At 41.0% G+C, this 19,051-nt stretch overlaps 1 protein-coding gene across 1 annotated transcript in view; it reads right to left on the bottom strand.

Moving 5' to 3' along the window:
* Positions 1 to 19,051, bottom strand: part of LOC308305476 (uncharacterized protein) — a gene marked incomplete at both ends in the record, with an annotated part of 90,283 nt that overhangs the window by 70,343 nt on the left and 889 nt on the right. Inside the window, 2 exons of the mRNA XM_080750272.1 lie at positions 1,763 to 1,828; positions 17,121 to 17,204. Coding sequence (XP_080606398.1) covers positions 1,763 to 1,828; positions 17,121 to 17,204 — 150 coding nt within the window. The remainder of the gene's footprint in view (positions 1 to 1,762; positions 1,829 to 17,120; positions 17,205 to 19,051) is intronic.

Below are 19,051 nucleotides of genomic sequence, written 5' to 3'. Positions count from 1 at the left end.
GGGGAAAAACTAAACTATTGTCAATACGAACGTATGAGGTGTGTACTTAGGGTATGTTGGGGCTGCTGAATCCATTCCAACAATTAGTTATCAGTAACAATTACTCCTTGTCCATAAAATAGGCCACACTTACTTTTGTATGTCCATGAGACATGTAATATTGTCAATAAAAAAAATGGTTGGAGTAGGGTTTGAATTCATGAAAACTATTCAAGATCAGGCGGGTAAGCACACATCAAGACACACAGGATAACATGATACAATCTGACAAGGAACACTCAAAAGGGTTTAAAACATAGTGCCCTAGACCTGAGGGCAAGTAGAACATGACCTGTACTTGCCCAACGGGCAAGTGCCTCTGAGACCTTAGTGTCAACCAGGGGTGAAAGTGGTTTGAAATTCTTGCCGGAACTGTCCCAAAATTGGCCGCGCGGCGAAGCTGCACGGCCGGAAAAAAATTGGGAGGCTCTAACCCCCCAAAACCCCTGAAATGCATAGAAAACTGCATTTTGGCATAGTTATACACACAATAAAAACACTACAGGTCCTACTAACTGAATTAGGCAACGGCATTACACTTACTGTAACATGAAACATGATTGAAATCCTAAAGGAAATATCTATAATAAGCCTCTTCATATTGTTCATTGTTCCATACAGAAGGGTAAGCAGTAGGGCTAGCAGAATCACCTAAGATAAGATAAGATGTTTATGGTCACTGTACAACAACATTTTGTTTAGTATATCCACATAAACACATACAGTAGCAGCATCAACAAAGAAATAAATGCTGATAGAGCAACATTATTCTATCCTAGTCAAGTCACCATATCCTGCTCTCTTATTTGTTGTCTCCCCAGGCCCCCATCACATGTAAAGCATGTTTGAAAGCTCTATATAAATTCCAGATAATATAATATATTATTATTAATATTATTATAACCAGTTATCTAAAGTAACTAAGTACATTTACTAAAGTACTGTATTTAAGTACAGGTTTTAAAGTATAGCCTAGCCTACTTTACTGGAGTATTTCCAATACTTAAGCTAGATGCAGAATAGAATCATTTTGGTCTATTCTGCATCTTAAGGCTGCATCTCATGCAGGCACCATGGCAGGCACAGTGCCAAAAAACACGACAAGTCTCTCCTAGAGATGGGATTTATGGCTCTTTGAAGTGAGCCGGATCTCTGGGATCCGTTCCTTTCAAAGAGCCGTTCAAAAGACTGGCTAATTCAAAGGAACGGCTCCCTACTGTGAACCGAATCATATCGTTCATTTCAAAGAGCCGTTCAAACGACTCGATTCGTTCACGAATGTCCCACCTCTACCCGCTCCGTGTCAAACTGAAACAAACAGAATCGATTACACTGACCTACAAAAACCCACGGGAATAATTTAGAAGCACTTTATCAGAAAATATAGTCTAACTAGTAGGCTAACACTTGTATAGCCTACTGTATGTTAATCTGACTTTAGTATAGGCTATTGTTTTCTTCCTGGACGTGCGTTTGTGGCAGGTTATTTAACATGGGATTTTGACAGCTGGCTTCTCCTTTTCTTAACGGAACGCCGTTCCAGCCCTAAATGTTTTAACGGAACGGGGGTTCCGGCCGTTCCGGCTCACTTTCACCACTGGTGTCAACCCCTGCAGACAATAAATATGCAACGACACTAACAATGTCCCAGAATTGCATGTTTCTAGTTGTTGCTCCTCTAGAAGCAGATAGTCTACAGCGCCCCCTGGTGCTGAGGACCCACCTTGATGAAGGTCCCTCTGTTGGCACAGCAAAGGTCCTTCAGCCGCTCTGCTGACCTCCTGTGGACCTGCAGGGACAGGGCTAGAGTTATGTGAAGTGTCACAGCTTGACCATATCTCTGTCTGTCTTCACAGGTGATGTCACAGTGATGTCAGAGCAGGATCTCCATATATGGGCATAGAAGGGATTGTATGTATGATGTCAGGTGGTGCGTCTCACTGGTTTAGTATGAAAACTTGCAGCTGTCTGTCACACCTCATGCTCTGACATCACAACGATGACCAGCCCAGCATTCTTAACGGGCCGAGGCCCCGTCTGGCCTTACTAATTAGCATACATTTTATGCCCTATCCAGCCCAAAAACATCAATATAAGTCCATACATGGGCATTCCCAGACCCTAATACAATACATTTTTGACCATATATGAAGATCTCTGATGTCATCAATATTAAGCCCCGCTTTAGGGCGAGGGTCATATATAATATACATCATTATGTATATTATATAGTTTGCTAACTTAGTCCTTAATATATATATATATATATATATATATTAGGGGTGCCACGGTTCAGTCAGCCCACGGTTCGGTTCGTATCTCGGTTTTTGGCTCACGGTTTCGGTACGGTTTCGGTACAGTAACAATTGAAAATGAAAAAATAAAGAATCCAAAATGTTCAGTTCATTTTTATTGATGGGGTGCAATCATTTGTTTCCCCCCTAAAACATGATAATCAGTTATTATGATTATACTAGGAGGAAGATTTTCTAAAAAAAAAAAGTGTACAGAAAGAGTTAAAATTGTGTTTTTATGTGACCACACCCAAAAAAATTACAAAATTCGGTTCATTCGGTATGGGCTGTTCGTTTCGGTACAGGGCCATTCGGTTCGGTATACCGGTTCGGTTCAGTATTGTGGCACCCCTAATATATATATATATATATATATATGGGATATTGTTAGGGGTGTGTGTGTGTGCGTGTGTGCGTGTGTGTGTGTGTGTGTGTGTGTGTGTGTGTGTGTGTGTGTGTGTGTGTGTGTGTGTGTGTGTGGAGGTGATAATGTATCTTTTCTCCAGGGAGTGCAAATAAAACGCCGTGAAATGAGCTCCTTTAACCTTTGTACCCTCATGCACACACGCACATGCACACGCACACACTCTGACAGCCCCTCCCTGCACCCCCCTAGCTCCTGAGGGAGCGTTTGACAGAGAGAGAGAGAGAGAGAGAGAGAGAGAGAGAGAGAGAGAGAGAGAGAGAGAGAGACAGAGACAGAGACAGAGACAGAGAGAGAGAGAGAGAGAGAGAGAGAGACAGAGAGAGAGAGAGAGAGAGAGAGAGAGAGAGAGAGAGAGAGATGGTGTAGTGATAGTGAATATAACAATAAGCCACATGAGGTGAAATTACAGTCTACAGAATCTACAGAAATTCATCATTTTTTAAAGACAGATTTAGCTTAGGGGTTTCAGAGTCTTCCTCAAGGACTCTTCCTCACTGACTCTGGGGGAGCCCAGGATCGAACTGGGAACCTTCTGGTTCCCAATCGGCCACTCTACCTCCTGAGACACTGCCTGTAACGCAATATGATGCACGCAATACAATGTACTGCAATGCAACGCATTTATGGCTCTGCACTGCCCACAATGCAATGCTCAGTCAGTTTGGTGTGGAGGGGAAAAAGAAGGGGACCAAGTACACAGACCCCTGTAGTACCCATGTACAACATGTGAGCTTGTAGATATGGAAAAACAGGAAAGAAATTGGATACATATAAATACATAAAATACACATTTCAACATTTTCTGAAAAGAACGCGTTTTGGAAATACATTTCCACCGATAAGGGATTTACGGGGTTAAACAATTGGTTCTCAAAATGTGGTCCAGGGACCCCCAGGGGTCCTTGGAGTTTATATGTTGTCTATTCAAAAATGGTTACTTTTAGATAGTTTTGCTTTTTCTATTTTTTTTAAAGATTTAAAAAAAATATTCAACATTTTTGGAAACTTTTGAATACATTTAAATGTTTTAAACACAAAACTACTCTTTTTGGCAGAAGAAGGAAGGCAGATTTAAAATATTATCTACAGCAACCTTTGAACATTAAATCAAAAATATTTAAACACATATTGAATATCCTAATCCTAACAAAAAGCAATGTGTCTGCATTATTACACATTATTATGCAATTAATATTAGGCCTGCCTTTCCTTTCGGAGAAGTCACTTTCAGATTTATTTTAGAAAGACACACACACACACACACACACACACACACACACACACACACACACACACACACACACACACACACACACACACACACACACACACACACACACACACACACACAGACACACGTTTGCAGCAGGTTAATTATCTTGTGTGCAGGCTGTTAACTAGCACTGGTTATCCTGCTAATGTTGAACCCTCTGACGTGTAGTCTGGTTAATTCAAGATGCAGAGCTTGGTTACAAAGTTAGTGGGATCTTATTAGTTCCTTCCTACTTGAGTCCAGTTGATTCAAGTTGTCCTTTAAAATCGCCCTGAAAAACCACTGACAGGCAGCAGCCGTTTGCAACTGGTAAAAACAAACCTAGCCCAGCCCTCCCCTCCCCTGACCCTTCTTTGTATTTACCTACTGTATGTTTTAATTTTTATTTCTTTAAATAGTTTCCCCTTTTTTTCCTGACTATATCTACTGCATAGTACATCTGACATTCAATGTTATATGAGATACTTCAATGGTTTCCTATGGAAATAAGTTTAGTCTTTTCTAGGATCTCCTTTTAGTAGACCTTGTACCAGTGAAGCTGTAAAACGAGACACACAACGGTCGATTGACAAGGACTACCTTCCTAACGTAGGACGACGGTAGCCTTTTTATCTTTACTGGAACTATATCTGCACTGACTTTGACCTCTAAGGACCTTCCAGGGAGGGTGTTTTTTGTGCGTCTTGCCGCATCACCCTTTCTTGTTTATTTTTATTTTTATTTTTTTTTGCTAGTTGTTTTTATCGCTCTGACCTTTGGACACTGCACTATTAGGTTGTGTTAGTAGTTTTTTTTTTAGTATTTCTGCTTGTGTTTGACATGATGTAGAGATACTTGTTGCACCAACTAGCATTGACTGTTATGGTCACTTTGATTTGGGCACTGTATTATTTTGATAGTCGTGCTTTAAGACACTTTATTCGTTCCCTTTCCTGTTGTACCTTGCTCTTACTGTACTTACTGTACTTACATTTTCTACCCTTGGGATAATAAAGGTATCTATCTATCTGAACTGTACCGTCATGAAACTGTACTTTTTCCTATGCAAACTTCTAATAAAGTCTTCAATCATAAATCAGTGATTAAAGGTTAAAACCTTTTAGTATTTACAGGGAGCAGGAGTTTAGATGTCAATACGTCTTCATCAGTGACTTTAACCCATTTAGAACGGGTACACATTTTTTGTTTCATTATTTTATGCTTTAACTATTGAAAAATAGCAGATATACAAGCTCACAGTGCGGCACCGAGTGCCGCGCTGCGAGCTTGTAGATCTGGTTCTCAAACCTTTTCATGTGAAGGACCCCCAAAATGATATTTATTTGGCCATGGACCCCCATTCAACATATTTAGTTCCAGGGACCACCGAGAAGCAAAATTTGAGGTTCGCTTTGAAAATACATCTATTCAAAGATTTGTACACATTTTCACATGTTAAAGCATTCAATATGCCCAGGCCTAAATGGGTTAATACAATCAGCCTGTCATGAGGGGAGGTGGCCACTAGAGGGGGCCTGGTGTCACCATAACACCACTACTAGGGTGGATCTTAAATTACCTTTTTTAGATTTTCTTGAGTCTCACCCCCCAATTATGTTCCAATGTACAAAAAACTGCTTTGGTTAAAATTTGGTTGAATTTCAAGCATATTTAGAGGTAGCTCAATCAAGTCAAAGATTGTACATTTTATTGGTCAAAATCGAATTGCACTGCAGGCACATTTAAGTTATACATTACACATTATTCTTATACTAAGCACAGAAGTTATATTTTTTAAGCTTACAAATCTAAACACAAATCTGATTACATGTTTAATGATGATACATTTAAATAATGTATTGTAGGAAATAGCAAAGCAAAGAATGACAAATTGCTATTTTTCATTTTACGTGCACAATGACATGTCTCTATTGCACACTCTTCAATCATACTCACAACAAGCACACAGCCCCACTTCCTTGTTTACCCCCAAAACCCCTGAAAGTCACTGCAGTATAGTATAGTAGTTCAGTAGTTACTGATCAATTAAAGTTTGTTTACGGCTATCGGGATACTTGTGCCGATGGTTCTGCACAATTTGCAGCAAGTATTGGAGTTGGGACTCATCTTTAGTAATGAGACCACAATATTCTTGTATTAGGGCAACCCCACGCTCTGCATGATCATTGACAACATTCATCACCTTCACTACAGCCAGAGCTTCTTGGTAGTCCACCCTGGGCTCCCACTCATCGGGATCAACGTCAAGGAAGTCATCTGGGAGATCTATCATTTTGAAAAGCACCTTGGATTTGGGAGACACAAAATCTTCAATGTTCTTCCTTGGAATTGTTCCAAGGTCAACAGTAATTCTCTTCATATGCCCCTGTTCATCATAAGTGATTGGAAAACCTTTGAGAAGCAGCTTTAGACACCTCAGCATTTATTGATGAACCGGATACCTCGCTGCTCGAGGTATCCGGTTCAGAGCTCCAGGAGCTACCCATCATGCCCGTTGGATGGAAAAGGTTATTTATTGTTTGAAGATCTGGATGTTTCATGGCCAATTCAAACTGACCCTCAGGGAAGAAAAAGCATGCATGGATTTGTGCATTTTTGCAGTTTGCATTTATGTGAAGGCATGGATGATGGCACCTGCTGCTGTCAGCGCTCCACTAAATGACAGCTGGTAAAATCGTTGCTGGAATATTCATCAATAAATGCTGAGGTGTCTAAAGCTGCTTCTCAAAAGTTTTCCAATCACTTATGGTATTTGGCCCCAGAGATCGTCGGACTTGCATTGTTTGACAGTCAAGTGAGCGCGCAAACCATGCGAGCCATGAAAGATGGCAATGAAGATGATGAACAGGGGCATATGAAGAGAATTACTGTTGACCTTGGAACAATTGCAAGGAAGGACATTGAAGATTTTGTGTCTCCCAAATCCAAGGTGCTTTTCAAAATGATAGATCTCCCAGATGACTTCCTTGACGTTGATCCCGAAGATTGGGAGCCCAGGGTGGACTACCAAGAAGCTCTAGCTGTAGTGAAGGTGATGAATGTTGTCAATGATCATGCAGAGCGTGGGGTTGCCCTAATACAAGAATATTGTGGTCTCATTACTAAAGATGAGTCCCAACTCCAATACTTGCTGCAAATTGTGCAGAACCATCGGCACAAGTATCCCGATAGCCGTAAACAAACTTTAATTGATCAGTAACTACTGAATTACTATACTGCAGTGACTTTCAGGGGTTTTGGGGGTAAACAAGGAAGTGGGGCTGTTTGCTTGTTGAGTGTTGTGAGTATGATTGAAGAGTGTGTGCACGTTAAATGAAAAATAGCAATTTGTCATTCTTTGCTTTGCTATTTCCTACAATACATTAATTCTGGTTTGACATATGACAAACATGTAATTAGATTTGTGTTTAGATTTGTAAGCTTAAAAAATATAATTTCTGTGCTTAGTATAAGAATAATGTGTAATGTATAACTTAAATGTGCCTGCAGTGCAATTCGATTTTGACCAATAAAATGTACAATCTTTGACTTGATTGAGCTACCTCTAAATATGCTTGAAATTCAACCAAATTTTAACCAAAGCAGTTTTTTGTACATTGGAACATAATTGGGGGGTGAGACTCAAGAAAATCTAAAAAAGGTAATTTAAGATCCACCCTAACCACTACTTTATCAAGTAAAGTCAGAGTATCACACCATGCTGCATCACTACACTGCGTGCGTGCGTGCGTGCGTGCGTGCGTGCGTGCGTGCGTGCGTGCGTGCGTGTCCGCCGGAGGCACCGTCACGGCTTGATGGCTTCGTCACCATGGCGATAGAAAGGCACTCTGGGATAGGTGGAGGCTGGCCGCCGCCCCCTTCTCCCCCTTGTGTGTGTGTGTGTGTGTGTGTGTGTGTGTGTGTGTGTGTGTGTGTGTGTGTGTGTGTGTGTGTGTGTGTGTGTGTGTGCGTGTGGACAGTGTGAATAGATGGAGTAGAAACATTTGCTGAACATTTCAGTACAAAGCTCTCTCTCTCTCTCTCACTCTCTCTCTCTAGTAACTCTCCATGGTACTGAAGCAGGGGTCATCAACATGTCCATACATGGACAAGTGTGGCAAGATGGTCTAGATTCTAGGTCGGAGCTATCCATGGTACTGACGTAGATACAGTTCCTACTAGGTAGGAGCTATCCATGGTACTGACGTAGATACAGTTCATACTAGGTAGGAGCTATCCATGGTACTGACGTAGATACAGTACATACTAGGTAGGAGCTATCCATGGTACTGAAGTAGATACAGTACATACTAGGTAGGAGCTATCCATGGTACTCAAGTAGATACATTACATACTAGGTAGGAGCTATCCATGGTACTCAAGTAGATACAGTACATACTAGGTAGGAGCTATCCATGGTACTGAAGTATGTAACCATGCTATAACAACAATGCAGAGCAGAGTGTTATTTGAATACGTCCAACAACCAACAGTATAGTGTCTGAATCCAGCCTCTCATTGACTCCCCAGAGTCTCTGAAATGTAACCGTAAACCGTCTGAAAAGACCACCAGTCCATTAGTGTGGTTGACCAACGGGGCAACCACACTACAGTAACTGTCAGACTGTATTTCATTCATACTGTATTATACTGTATGTAGGCAGTGAAACACTGAGACACTGAGTGTACAGTAACAATGTACTTTCACTTTCTGCACTGTCTCATTGCATCCTCTCGTGCGTGCGTGCGTGCGTGCGTGCGTGCATGTGTGCGTGCGTGCGTGCGTGCGTGCGTGCGTGCGTGCGTGCGTGCGTGCGTGCGTGCGTGCGTGAGTGCGTGCGTGCGTGCGTGCGTGCGTGCGTGCGTGCGTGCGTGCGTGCGTGCGTGCGTGCGTGCGTGCGTGCGTGCGTGCGTGCGTGCGTGCGTGCGTGTCTCCCGGGGTCAGGCTCTCTGCAGGCCTGGTCAAACGGTCCAACTCGGAGCCTTCAGATTCCATTAAAGCCCAGATGGTAAAATGTTTGTTGTTGTGTGACTCATGTTGTGCTGCATGGAGGACTGGGTGATTCCACACATGAAGCAACACAGGAACAACACTGGATTGTATTGAATTATTGGCCGATGCCGATTCCCTGGTGTTATGAAAGTCTGACCTGACATAACCGTTTTTTTTTTAATATAACAAGTATTTGTATTACACACGGGGTCCATATGCAAAACGATTGTCTTAAAAGCTAAAAAAAAAAAATAAGGTGTTCCCATTTAGACTCATTGCAGTACATATCTGCATTTCATTGTTTTCAAGGTGAGAAATGTACCTTATGTCACAATAGTCTGACTCTAGTCTGTTCCTTTCAATGATGTAAGGGCAAAATATGACCTCATGACACTGCTGCTGTTGTTTTGGCTTGTAAAACCTCTGTACAGGGACTTAAAATGTTACATAATGAATCTATGTTGCTTAATGTATTTGGTTAAACTTCTGGGGGAGATTATAACCACCGTTAACAAGCTTCACCTGGACATGCATTAATCCAGTATGTGTGTAGCAAAGTGAAGTGACTTTTCAACAACATGCTCACAGAAACGGGAGGTGATTTTCCTTTGAAACTGGCTAAAATAAAGGGACATTTATAGGATGGCTTTTTCTGTAGCTTGCCACTGCTTTTGCAATGCTGTTGCTTTCTGTTCTATGAAAGTATTTCTTCTTCTTTTTTGAGACAACATTGACACAGGATTATGGAATACATCCTTACATTGCACAGGTAATCAGCAGCATCTGTATTCTGTAGGCTGTCACCAGGCAGTATGGCTGCTACCTGCTAATGTTTACTGAGTTGCAGGACCAGAGCATCATGCTCTGCAGTGCCTGTGCAAAATCATAGACACAATCGGCATAAAACCAGAATTTATGTCAGTGATCACCGATGCGGGCCGTCTTGATATAAAACCGTCCTTCTTTGTTCTCTAAAAAACATGAAGAACATGGCAGCCCTTTTTATCCACTGATGAAAACTACAATGAATATTAAGCTGTGATGACTAAAACTACCAAAAAACTACCAAATAGATTTCAAACTTTCGTCAAAAAAGTTAAGACTAGCACAAAATGTGAGGAGTCGAGGAGAAGAGTCGTTTTAAGCTTGGCCTGTTTGCGGGTGTCAAGCTCTGAAAATAGCAGATCTACAAGCTATTAAACACTACTAAAATGACTAACATTAAAACCAAGACAACTATGGATATTGCTTTGAGCAGGATTATGATCAAGAACATTTAGTTAAATTACATACTGGGGTTTAAAGGAGCTATTAGTCAACTTCTTCTTGAAAAACGGATGCTAAAAAAAATAATGTTCGAAAATATTTTATAAAACAATATGCTTCATATACAGTATGTGTTTCTGTTCAAAAATGTCCACAAAAAGCGTAAAATAATGATAAAATAATCATTTTGGCCATTGTCAGGCTGACACTTTGTTTACAGCCTATCAATCCATTTAAAAGAATAGACTAGGATGTAAACAAAGTGTCAGTCTGACAACGGCCAATGATTATTTTATCATTATTTTATGCTTTTTGTGGACATTTTTGAACAGAAACACATATATGAAGCACATTCTTTTTAATATATAAATTATTTTTATTTTAGCATCCGTTTTTCAAGAAAAAGTTGTCTATAGCTCCTTTAAAAAAACCTGACACACTTTTGTCTGTTTTTAATCAAATCATGCAGTCAGAAGAAGACAAGCTTTTATTTTATTTTTATTTATGTTTATGTATTTTATATGAGTAGTAATCTAATCAGCAGCTGAGCAAAATGTTAGAACATGTATTTATTAATTCATTCATTCATCTTTGTCTTTGTTCTTAGAACATGCCTAAAAAATAACATTAGTTTCAAAAATAAAATAACTCATTACGAATGGCTCATTTCACAATGTGATGCATTGTGAGCTTGTAGATCGGTTATTTTCAAAAACCCAATAACAAAAATAGAGATTAAAGCTATGTTTTGTAATGAATTCAATTGTAGATTGAATGTTTTACCAAATGTACACCCAAAGACACCAGGCTGGGTCTGAGTGGTTTAACTCTGAATTCAACCACAGAAACCTCCATTTAACACACACATAAATGAGTGAATATAAACATTCATTTAGTGCTGGCTGCCAATCAGCAGACATCCCCAGACAAAGCAAGTTAGACGTTACATTAAGGAACCAATAGGAGTAAAAAGCTTTTCAATTATCTTTCCTGAAAGCAGGATTCATCTGCAAAGGCTTTAGTACAGGGGTCTTCAACAGGGGGTCCGGGACCCCCTAGGGGGTCCTCAGAGTTACTACAGGTTCCTATTAACCCATTTAGACCTGGAACGCAACTATTAAAAAATAGCAGATCTACAAGCTTACAGCGCTGCACTTATCAGCTATATTTGAAAAAAAAAAAAAACATGAAGATTTGTGCAAGTCTTTGAATGTTTTTGACAGGATTCTACAAAGGTTTTTGTGTCAGTGGTTCTCAAACATTTTCATGTCTTGTCAAGGACCCCCAAAATGATATGTATTTGGCCGCGGACCCCCATCTCAAAATATGTTGTTCCAGGGACCCCCCAGAAGCAAATATTTGACTTACAAATCTTAGCTTTAAAAGATATATTCAAATATTTGCACAAAATGTCACAACTTTTCATTAATAGCATTTCTACAAGCAACAATTGAGTGCCGCGCTGTGAGCTTGTATATCTGCTATTTTTCAATAGCTAAAGTATAACCAAATGGACCCTTACAGCTCTGTAACTCTGAGAGTGTACAATGAAACCAAATGGACCCTTACAGCTCTGTGACTCTGAGAGTGTACAATGAAACCAAATGGACCCTTACAGCTCTGTAACTCTGAGAGTGTACAAATGGAACCAAATGGACCCTTACGGCTCTGTAACTCTGAGAGTGTACAAATGGAACCAAATGGACCCTTACGGCTCTGTAACTCTGAGAGTGTACAAATGGAACCAAATGGACTCTTACGGCTCTGTAACTCTGAGAGTGTACAAATGGAACCAAATGGACCCTTACGGCTCTGTAACTCTGAGAGTGTACAAATGGAACCAAATGGACTCTTACGGCTCTGTAACTCTGAGAGTGTACAAATGGAACCAAATGGACTCTTACGGCTCTGTAACTCTGAGAGTGTACAAATGGAACCAAATGGACCCTTACAGCTCTGTAACTCTGAGTGTACAAATGGAACCAAATGGACCCTTACAGCTCTGTAACTCTGAGAGTGTACAAATGGAACCAAATGGACCCTTACGGCTCTGTAACTCTGAGAGTGTACAAATGGAACCAAATGGACTCTTACGGCTCTGTAACTCTGAGAGTGTACAAATGGAACCAAATGGACCCTTACAGCTCTGTAACTCTGAGAGTGTACAAATGGAACCAAATGGACCCTTACGGCTCTGTAACTCTGAGAGTGTACACATGGAACCAAATGGACCCTTACAGCTCATTAACTCTGAGAGTGTACAAATGGAACCAAATGGACCCTTACATCTCTGTAACTCTGAGAGTGTACAAATGAGCTCATTTTGTTTTGAGTCAGGATTTTATAGTGTCTGTCTCTGTCTCTATCAGAGGTTGCTGTTTGAAGGTGACAGAATGTGGTCAGTTGGTGCCCTCCAGTGGAGACAGGAGGAAGTGCATGACTGCCAAGGTACTTTTACCTCATATGTTCTGCTTCTCCTCCACTATCTTGGAGGCAGATAGTGTACTATTGTTGTCTAATGTTCCTCCCAGAACAATATAGTGCGGTATGCTATGTCCAAAATACAGCTCCCTTTTTTTTCTTTTTTTTCTTTTTTTTTTTTGCAGATTTTGGTTCTATTCACGTTATTCCTGGCCCTCTCTACGGAGGCTGCCATTTTCTTTTACAGAGGGCAAATCATCTTTTCACTTCCTCCCAAGTAAGGAAGTGACAGGGAATTGTCTGTTGCCAGATTTTGCCAAAGAAATAAGCCCAACAGAAGCAACTAGGCTATACTACTTTATATTTACATTTGAAAATAGCAGATCAGCAAGCTCACAATGTGTCACATTGCGACATATTGTGAGCTTGTATATTTGCTATTTAAAAACAATTGAGGGAAAAAAAATATTTAGAATATTTTTGAAACATTTTAACAACATAAATCTGTGTGGAGGTCCCTGGCACCACATATTTTCAGATGGGGGTCTGCGACTGTGAACACATATGTTAATCCGGGGTCCATGATATGAAAAGATTTGGGAACCACTGGTTTAAAAAAGTATTAGAAAGTAAGCCCAATAAGCAACTATACAATTTTTTTAAAAGACACTATAATTGCTTATTATAAGCAGACATGGCAACCCAGGTACATACAGAGCCCAGAACGCCAACTAGTGACACTTTAATGCAAGGACAACAGGAAACCAAATGATGTTTTTCAGGCCAGCTTTTTCAGCCTCCGCCTCTTTCAGGATATGAACAGGAAGCCGGGGGCGGGGACAGGAATAACGAGAATAGGGTCCAAACTATCATAAAATGACGGTGTTCAAATTTCCAGACCCCTCCCTCATTTCCTGGGGGCGGGTCACTTCAGTTTTGTCCCTATTTGGCTATGCATTCCCATAGCATCTTCATGCTAAAATAGACATTTTCTTTCCTGTTTTGGTACAGTTTCATGACAGTAAACCAATATTATTGATTCACTTGATTAATAGTGTAATATGTACACGTTAGGAAACATATTTGGAAAAGTAAACGTATATCATGTAGCCTATTTTAGGAATGGTATGCTACTACTCCATATTTCTAAGGCTTTCCATTTTAGGATGCATTCAACAAACGCATCATAACGATGATGGCTGGCTATGTTGAGGGTAGAGTTGTCTTTGATAGGTAATATGGATCAGTCATTAAAAAATACGAAGTCCTCATCCAGAGATGAAGCTGTCCATCAAGGAACTCTTGGCTGCTTGATCAACCAAGGAGAAGTTGACATGTGTTAGACCAGGGACTGCTTGAGTATTTCTCATGAGACAGTTCTTTCAAGCTCGTTGTCATATATGATACCTTCATCAAGGGACATGATTTTGAGCAGGGGCCTGCTGGTTTTATTTTCACCGGCCGTTCCAGACTGCAGGTATTTAAACTCTGCCCTCGCCGTAATATTTGCGTTGTGTCCTGCGGATACAGCGGGATCCCGCTCTGATGCAGACCTTTACTCTGAAGTACCAGGCGGGCTTACTAACCCCCCCCCCCCCCCCCCCCCCCCTCCTCATTCAGCTCATTAATTATGCGCAGCAGGAGACCAATAGGACACATCAAAGACTCCAGGACTCCACTGGGACCTGTCAATCAATTAGACCTCCAGTCAATGGAATGGCTTCTACTTAACACATAATGGGGATTAGTTTATTTGGCCTAAAGGGAGGGGGGGGGGGGGGGCTCAATGTCACGTCACGTTTGTAACACAAATGTTACTGCAAGCCTTCTGGCTTTTTCAATAAAGTGCTAGATCGACCAATCAGAACTGAACCTTTTCATTTTGTTTTCTTTCTTTCATAGGGTTAGACAATTGCTGCTTAAGCTTTTTCCTTTCCTTCCCCTGACTTATTTGTTATGCCAATTATCCTTGGTCTGTTGGCCTGCCAGTGAGGAGCCCCCACCGGGAGGACGTACTGTTGTATCCTACTGACTCACCTGCCAGTGAGGAGCCCCCACCGGGAGGACGTACTGTTGTATCCTACTGACTCACCTGCCAGTGAGGAGCCCCCACCGGGAGGACGTACTGTTGTATCCTACTGACTCACCTGCCATATACTATATATACTGTGAAGTTTTTAATTATACCGACCAGTTGCACATAGAACACACTGTAAATTTGTTTACAAAAAGTTACAGTACAGTAGCTACTACGGGGAAAAAATGCCATTGGTGTATAAAATACACCAAACTTTATGCACATGTACTATGAGATGTTTTTTTCATTCTCATTCTCAAGTCATTATTACTTATTATTTTATCTTTAGATGTGTTGTTTTCATTTGTTCTGCTTTACTGTATATATATATATATATATATATATATATATATATATATATATATATCACTGCATTGTCTGTAAGGATGCCGAACAAAAATAACTTTTACTCTTATGTACCTGCACAAAAGACCTAACTAAAGTACAACCTTGAACCTTGAACCTTGCCAGTGAGGAGCCCCCACCGGGAGGACATTTATCACCACCTTCATATTAGCTGTAAAAAAACTACCTTCTTTTTAAATGTCATTGTATTTTTAATAGTCTGCTCAAAGGAGTCAATCCCCATTTAACCTGCAAACAAGGGGCACGCGCACGCGCGCACACACACACACACACACACACACACACACACACACACACACACACACACACACACACACACACACACACACACACACACACACACACACACACACACACACACACACAGATCTGGGCCTTCTCATGAATAATTCATGGTTTTAAGTAAGCTACATTGAATTTCCCCATCAGCTGTTTGTAAGGCTTGGTAATGAGATGCTAATTAGATGCTAATTGCCAAGGAGCCCCCAACTCCCTGAGAGGGAGGGGGGGGGGGGGGGGGGGGCGGAGAGAAACATAAAGGGTGTGAGAGAGAGAAAGAATAAGTGTGTGTGTGTGTGTGTGTGTGTGTGTGTGTGTGTGTGTGTGTCCATTACAGTAAATACAGTAAATACAGTAAATACAGGCTACTCTCAAGGCAGAGCATGCAGTGCCAGAACATCACCACAAGAGGGTGCCAGAACACTGTGTCCTCACAGCAGACAGCAGTGATCCATGTGTCTGTCTGTATCTATCTGTGTCTCAAACTGTTTATTACAGAATGTGTCTGACTTCTCTGTGCCAGGGGTTCCCAAACTGTTTTAGTCTCAGGGCACCCTATAAATATATATATTGTTTTTATCCAAGGCACCCCTACATTATAATTTTCACTCCCAGCACCTTATATTTATAGCATATCGTCGTTGTTGGGTGGAAACCTTGTATGTCCAAAACCATTCGTTTTGTATTTATCATCTATAAAATGTACTAAACTAGTGAAAACAGCAGATCTACAAGCACACAACGCCTCGGCTGTTTTCAGTTAGTTTTGTGCAACAGTCTTGTATGATGAAGCAGGGCTTTGCTTTACCAAAAGACGTACACATTTGAAACTTGGAGATACGAGGTTTCTGCCCGACAGTGACGATATTTTAGTAATTATGTTGCGAGGAAAACGTTGAGATAACAGCCATTTTGGTTAGAACTGACTGAAAATAACTTTGTAATTTTTTTTCAAGTGTCCAAATAAATTCCAAATATTATCAAATTATGTCGTGGCACCCCTGGACTGCCGTCACGGCACCCTTGGGTGCCCCGTCACCCACTTTGAAAACCCCTGCTCTATGCTTCTGACTGTAAACACAGATAGCAGATCTACAAGCTTTAAACACACTGTTGTAGATAACAGATCTACAAGCTCACAGTGTATAAATCAGGCATCACGACGCCACCAAGGCAAATACATTTCAGTCGACTAAATCAACTGTAGATTTAGTGGACAAAAACCTGATGGTATTCAGTCAACTAAAACATTAGAGACGACTAAGATGTGACAAAAAAGGGATTCATACTCAATAGACAACAACACTAGATCAATGTGCACTGCATGATGTGGGGCCAGTTCAGCCAGACAACTCAAAGGAGCACTCAGTGTGGTTTAGAAGAGAGTGATGTCACGCTCTGATCTCGCTGCAGACAGGAAGTGGCGTCGCATGGAGCCTGTTCTCATTTTTAGCGAGCCTCTGCTTCTCTTCAGCCCCGTCCGCCCCCCCCCCCCCCCCCCATTATAACCCAGGCATTTTCACTCTCTGGGTTCTGAGGCTCCAGTACTGCTCTGTTCCATTAGTATTATTAATATACAGTAAAACAGTCCTACCTTATCATTACCATTAGTATTATTATTAATATTAGTATTATAATAAACAGTCCTACCTTATCATTAGCATTAGTATTATTATTAATATTAGTATTATAATAAACAGTCCTACCTTGGACCTGAGGCTCCAGTACTGCTCTGTTCCAGGCTCCACATGTTTGAAGGCAGTGAGGTAGTCATAGCTGATCACTGCAGTCTGTAAACACATAAACAATAAGACTATAAACACATAAACAATAAGACAGTGAGGTAGTCATAGCTGATCACTGCTGTCTAGAACACATAAACAATAAGACAGTAAGGTAGTCATAGCTGATCACTGCTGTCTGGAACACATAAACAATAAGACAGTAAGGTAGTCATAGCTGATCACTGCTGTCTAGAACACATAAATAATAAGACAGTAAGGTAGTCATAGCTGATCACTGCTGTCTAGAACACATAAATAATAAGACAGTAAGGTAGTCATAGCTGATCACTGCAGTCTGTAAACACATAAACAATAAGACTATAAACACATAAACAATAAGACAGTGAGGTAGTCATAGCTGATCACTGCTGTCTGGAACACATAAACAATAAGACTATAAACACATAAACAATAAGACAGTGAGGTAGTCATAGCTGATCACTGCAGTCTGAAACAAACACTGGATTATAATCTGGAAACACATAAACAATGGATTATACTAGTTTTGTTGCTGCTCTTATACCAACATTATTATAATTATTATGAGAAATGCACTCCTTAAAGTTGAAACAAAACAAGTTAAGAACCAATTAACCAGTCTGCTTGAAAAGTATGCATCTGTATAACAGCTGCTAGTTGACAGTGCAGAGACATGATTGCCTTCCTTTGATCCATTAACGAGGTGCCGTCAACTACTTGGACCTTCCCTCTGCAGTGCTCTGTGTCTGTCTCATTTCACTCAAAAAGCCCTTCTATATGATTGAAAATTATTAAGGATTACTGTGATTAAGCTTACGTTTCATATTTCATATGCACTCACCATACCTGTAACTTTCACTACACGCCCAAAATATGTTTTTGACGCGTTGGTGGGGGCCAGACAGAACCCCCCCGTGGGCTGCAAATGGCCCGCGGGCCGCCTATTGGGAACCCTGCTGTATTCAGTACAGCATCAACTTTGCAAGTAAAAATAAATAGACATTTAACCTGTTAAATCAACTAAGCATCTACCCAGAGATTTTAGAGTGCTTTGTGCTTCTGCAAGCTTTATAGAGACACACAGAGGAGCTTTAGGGGCGGCATAGCTCAGGGGTAGAGAAGAGAAACCGTTATTAAAACACGAAGGGTTCCCAGTTCAAATCCGGGCTCCCCCTGAGTTAATGTGGAAGAGTCCTTGAGCAAGACTCTGAACCCCTAGTTGCTCCCGGTGAGCAGGTTGGTGCCTTGCATGGTTTCCTCCGCCACCGGTGTATGAATGTGTGTGTGAATGGGTGAATGTAATGCACAATCTCTGTAAAGCGCTTTGGATAAAAGCGCTATATAAATGCATCATTTACCATTTAAGGTCTCCATCAAAGCAAACCTGGGCATCCATAACACAACAAAACAGTGTCACACAGGCTGATCACATCCATGCCACGCCCTATTGATGAAGTCATTTGGAAAAAGCTACATGGTGATGACTGACTGACATAATCAGAACAAAACCAGCTTCCTGTTTTAGAAAGAAATGGTGGAAACGAGGTGGATGCAGAAACGGATATCTTTTAAAATATTGCACAGCAGGAGACCTCAGCAGCATAAAGGAGAAGGTTAGGGGATAGTAGGCTGTAATCTACTAGCCTGATTTCAGACTCAGAGAGTGGGCGGGTCTATTGGCTGGAGCCAGGGCAAGTAATCTACCCCTGTTTTAAGGATTCCAACTTCAGCGGGGGGGGGGGGGACCATCGATTTAATTGTATGAAGCATGCTAAGGTAAGCGACACACGCTTGTGTTTGTCAACATACGGTCCGCGGCCCCACGGGCGGTCCGTCGACTGTTAACAGGTTTTAATATGAGAGCAGCAACCGGC

This window comes from Nannobrachium achirus (genome assembly GCF_963921795.1).
Source record: "Nannobrachium achirus genome assembly, chromosome: 20".
In the NCBI taxonomy this organism is placed as follows: domain Eukaryota; kingdom Metazoa; phylum Chordata; class Actinopteri; order Myctophiformes; family Myctophidae; genus Nannobrachium; species Nannobrachium achirus.
Note: the sequence above shows the minus strand (reverse complement) of the source record. Positions and strands in the feature narration are given on the sequence as shown.